At 48.0% G+C, this 2,733-nt stretch overlaps 1 protein-coding gene across 1 annotated transcript in view; it reads right to left on the reverse strand.

Annotated features, from left to right (window-relative positions):
* Window positions 1-2,733, reverse strand: part of LOC107287648 (angiopoietin-4-like) — a 27,354-nt gene that overhangs the window by 15,703 nt on the left and 8,918 nt on the right. The window contains exon 2 of the mRNA XM_015816176.1: window positions 264-419. Within this exon, the coding sequence (XP_015671662.1) occupies window positions 264-419 (156 nt within the window). The remainder of the gene's footprint in view (window positions 1-263; window positions 420-2,733) is intronic.

Here is a 2,733-nt window from a genome sequence, read left to right on the forward strand (position 1 = left end):
TGCCAATTAATTCTGTTCCAGTGAGATTTTAAATATAGGCAAAGAATGGGAAAGGGGTTTTTTTTTTTTTTTTTTGGTACCAGAGGAACTCTGGGTGTTTTTTTAAAGCCAATTCCAAGAAAAAAAAGTCCAGAAATCAAAATAGAAGATTTGGCAAGTTTTCCTTCCTATGTAGGAAAATCTGGAAAGTTTAATCCCCGTGTACCTTCTAAACATGCATGCTTTTTTTTTTCTCAAACTGCCCCATCCACGTAATAAATCACCTGGGTCTCCACGTCGGTCAGTTTTCGAGTCTGCTCAGCTGTTTGGCTCAAAAGGCTGGTGCCAATCTCCAATATGGCCGCCGTTTGGTTCTGTACCACGTTCTGTTGGATGTGGGCCATCTCAGTCTTGATGTTCATCTGGATGAAGTTCTCCAGCTGAAGAGAAAGCAGCCAGGTCAAATACACATACACACATACATACACATACATTACATACACACAGATACATACATAGAAATAGAGAGAGAGAGAATAGACAGACATAGATGATAAATAGTGGATGGATGGATGGATGGATGGATGGATGGATGGATGGATGATGGACGGATGGATGGATGGATGATGGACGGACAGATGGATGGATGATGGACGGATGGATATAGAAATGTGATGAGAGATGGATAGAGTATGTGGTTGGATAGAAAGAGAGAGCGGGAGAGAGAGAGAGAATAGACAGACAGACATAGATGATAAATAGTGGATGGATGGATGGATGGATGGATGGATGGATGGATGGATGATGGACGGATGGATGGATGGATGGATGGATGGATGATGGATGGACGGACGGACGGACGGACAGATAGATGGATGGATGGATGGATGGGTGGATGGATGGATATAGAAATGTGATGAGAGATGGATAGAGTATGTGGTTCGATAGAAAGAGAGAGTGGGAGAGAGAGAGAATAGACAGACAGACATAGATGATAAATAGTGGATAGATGGATGGATATAGAGTGTGATGAGAGATGGATAGAGTATGTGGTTGGAGAGAGAGAGAGAGGGAGGGAGGGAGGGAGGGAGGGAGCGATGGAGAGAGAGAGAGAGGAGAGAGAGAGAGAGAGAGAGAGAGAGAGAGAGAGAGAGAGAGAGAGAGAGAGAGAGAGAGAGAGAGTCAAATAGACAGAGAATAAGTGTGGAATTTCTGAATCTCCTGGGCAAAACAACACAAGGGCTGTGTAAAATCCCTATGGGGTATCTCTGACCTCCCCTCTGCCCCATTGCCCAACAGCCTGAAAATGTCTGCAGGACGTCCCTTGGGGAATCCAGCAGCAACAGCCAAATTTTTTTTTTTAAAAAAAACCGCCGAATGCTTTTAGGACCACGTAAGAAGAACAAACATGCTTTTTCGTAAGTCGCTTTTCTCTTGGCAAAAGCCCCGCTTGGAGAGTGCCAGTTTTAATCAAGTCCTGGCTGCGGAACCCGTTGGAGCAATGGGAATCGCAGCGTCCTCCCTCTTTGCTTTCCTTCTGGACGACTAATTGGACAAATTCTTCGCTCCGCGGATCTCCCTCCGTTTGGACGCCGGGGAGCCCCTGGCTGCGAGCAAAATGGTTCAAAGTTCAAAGAAAGAGAACATCCTGTATTTGGAGCCGCGGCTGTGGCACAGAACGGACATCGGCTCTGCCTTCCGTCCTTGTTGGGCAAAATTTTGCCAGCCGGACTCAAAAGCTGGGACGGTTAAGTGAGTCACTGCAGCGGATAAGTTGTCACCCGGTTGTTAAGTGAATCTGGCTTCCCCATGGACTTTTGCTTCTCAGAAGATCACAAGAGGGGACTGCGTGACCCCTGGGGACACCGTGTCCGTCGCAAATGTGAGTCAGTTGCCAAGTGCCCGTCGTCAATATGAATCGGTGGCCAAGCATCCCCATTTCGATCACGGGGCCGTGGGGAGGCCACAAAGGTTATAACTGTGAAAAACGATCCTACGTCACTTTTTTTTTCATGGGTGTTATAATTTTGAACGGTCACTAAATGAACGGTTGTAAATCGAGGACCACCCTGCGTTTGTTTATTAAATATATTTGTTACCTGGCTCGCTATTCAGAATGACTCAGGGAGACGCCAGGAGGGCATGGAAGCTTCTGCAGAGGGATGGCTTTGTACTAGCCCATCCCAATCATAATAAATTAACATTTATTTGAATGGAAAACCAGAAAGAAGGAGATCCAATTTGGTCTGGCAACTGGGTGACTGTGAGCCAATCGCCAGGAGATGGTGAGTTCTAGTCCCGCCTTAGGAATGGAAGCCAGCTGGGTGACTTTGGGCCAATCACCAGGAGACGGTGAGTTCTAGTCCCACCTAAAGCATGAAAGCCAACTGGGTGACTATGAGCCAATCGCCAGGAGATGGTGAGTTCTAGTCCCACCTTAGGCATGAAAGCCAGCTGGGTGACTTTGGGCCAATCACCAGGAGACGGGGAGTTCTAGTCCCGCCTTAGGCATGGAAGCCAGCTGGGTGACTTTGGGCCAATCACCAGGAGATGGTGAGTTCTAGTCCCGCCTTAGGCACGGAAGCCAGCTGGGTGACTTTGGGCCAATCACCAGGAGACGGTGAGTTCTAGTTCCGCCTTACGCACGAAAGCCGGCTGGGTGACTTTGGGCCAATCACCAGGAGACGGTGAGTTCTAGTCCCACCTTAGGCATGAAAGCCAGCTGGGTGACTTTGGGCCAATCGCCAGGAGACG

The sequence above is a fragment of the Protobothrops mucrosquamatus genome, unplaced genomic scaffold (genome assembly GCF_001527695.2).
Source record: "Protobothrops mucrosquamatus isolate PMUCROS unplaced genomic scaffold, P.Mucros_1.0 scaffold_110, whole genome shotgun sequence".
NCBI classification, from domain to species: domain Eukaryota; kingdom Metazoa; phylum Chordata; class Lepidosauria; order Squamata; family Viperidae; genus Protobothrops; species Protobothrops mucrosquamatus.